Here is a 1,094-nt window from a genome sequence, read left to right as displayed (position 1 = left end):
TGTGTGTGTGTGTGTGTGTGTGTGTGTGTGTGTGTGTGTGTGTGTGTGTGTGTGTGTTTGTTCCTCCACCATCGCCTGACAACCGATGGTGGTGTGTTTACATTCCCATAACTTAGTGGTTCGGATTCCACACAGTTTTCATCAACAAAATTCATTCACAGGGCATTGATCATCCTGGGGCTATAGCAGAAGACAGCTGCCAAAGGTGTCCCACAGTGAGATTGAACCTGAAACTACACGGGTTGCAAAGTAAATTTCTTAACCTGAGTTGCTGAAGCAGAAATATCATTATAGCAAATATTCTGCTCAATACCACAGATCTGCCTGTCAGTTGCTTGACCTTAACCACTTGAGCATGTCCCTTATTGCTGACGATATGTGCATCTCTGATCATGAACAGGAGCAGTGGGGGAACATCATAGCCATGTGTTGAGAGGAATTCTTTGGAGTTTGGATGAATGTAACAAAAGCAAAGTTTGAAGGAGATATTAGCCATTTTACATACGTTCCAGGGGTCAGCAAATAGGAAACAACAGATGCTACCCAAGGACAAAAATCCTGTTACACATTGTCATTGTTTGTTGAACCATAGATAACCTAATGCTAAAATGATCCAACAATAACAACATCAACAACCATATGTATGTAACAACAACCATGTGTATGTAACATGTATGTAACAAAATAAATCTTAAAAAAAAATCTGTCTTCTTACTTCATGACAGGTAAAATGTCTTAGACCAAAGATGGCAGCCCTGCGCCATTGCGATGCACCAGTGTTTGGTTCCATGTAGGAAGTGAGGTGAGGCAAAGATCTCTGCATGCCGGCATTGCCAATACTGTGGAGAAGGACCATTTTGCTGACAATGTGGTGTTCTTGTTCCATATCATGGTCTAGTACATCACGTTTCGTCCTGCTTAAGATTGGTGAAGACTCGGCTGGAAAGTAATGAACATGTAATTATATATATATATATATATATATATATATAAGCAATGTTAATTCTCTAAATGTCCTCCTGGGGCTAAAGCAACAGTAACATCCACCGCTAGGGGCCAGCCACACTTAAGTGGCAATACACTTCACTTTATAT

General features: G+C 40.7%; 1 protein-coding gene across 1 annotated transcript in view; it reads right to left on the bottom strand.

Annotated features, from left to right (window-relative positions):
* The window catches only part of LOC106878080 (uncharacterized), a 161,693-nt gene that overhangs the window by 154,130 nt on the left and 6,469 nt on the right, over nt 1-1,094 (bottom strand). Inside the window, exon 3 of the mRNA XM_052976903.1 lies at nt 716-939. Within this exon, the coding sequence (XP_052832863.1) occupies nt 716-939 (224 nt within the window). The remainder of the gene's footprint in view (nt 1-715; nt 940-1,094) is intronic.

This window comes from Octopus bimaculoides, chromosome 26, assembly GCF_001194135.2.
Source record: "Octopus bimaculoides isolate UCB-OBI-ISO-001 chromosome 26, ASM119413v2, whole genome shotgun sequence".
Lineage (NCBI taxonomy): Eukaryota > Metazoa > Mollusca > Cephalopoda > Octopoda > Octopodidae > Octopus > Octopus bimaculoides.
This window is presented reverse-complemented; position numbering and strand designations above follow the sequence as displayed.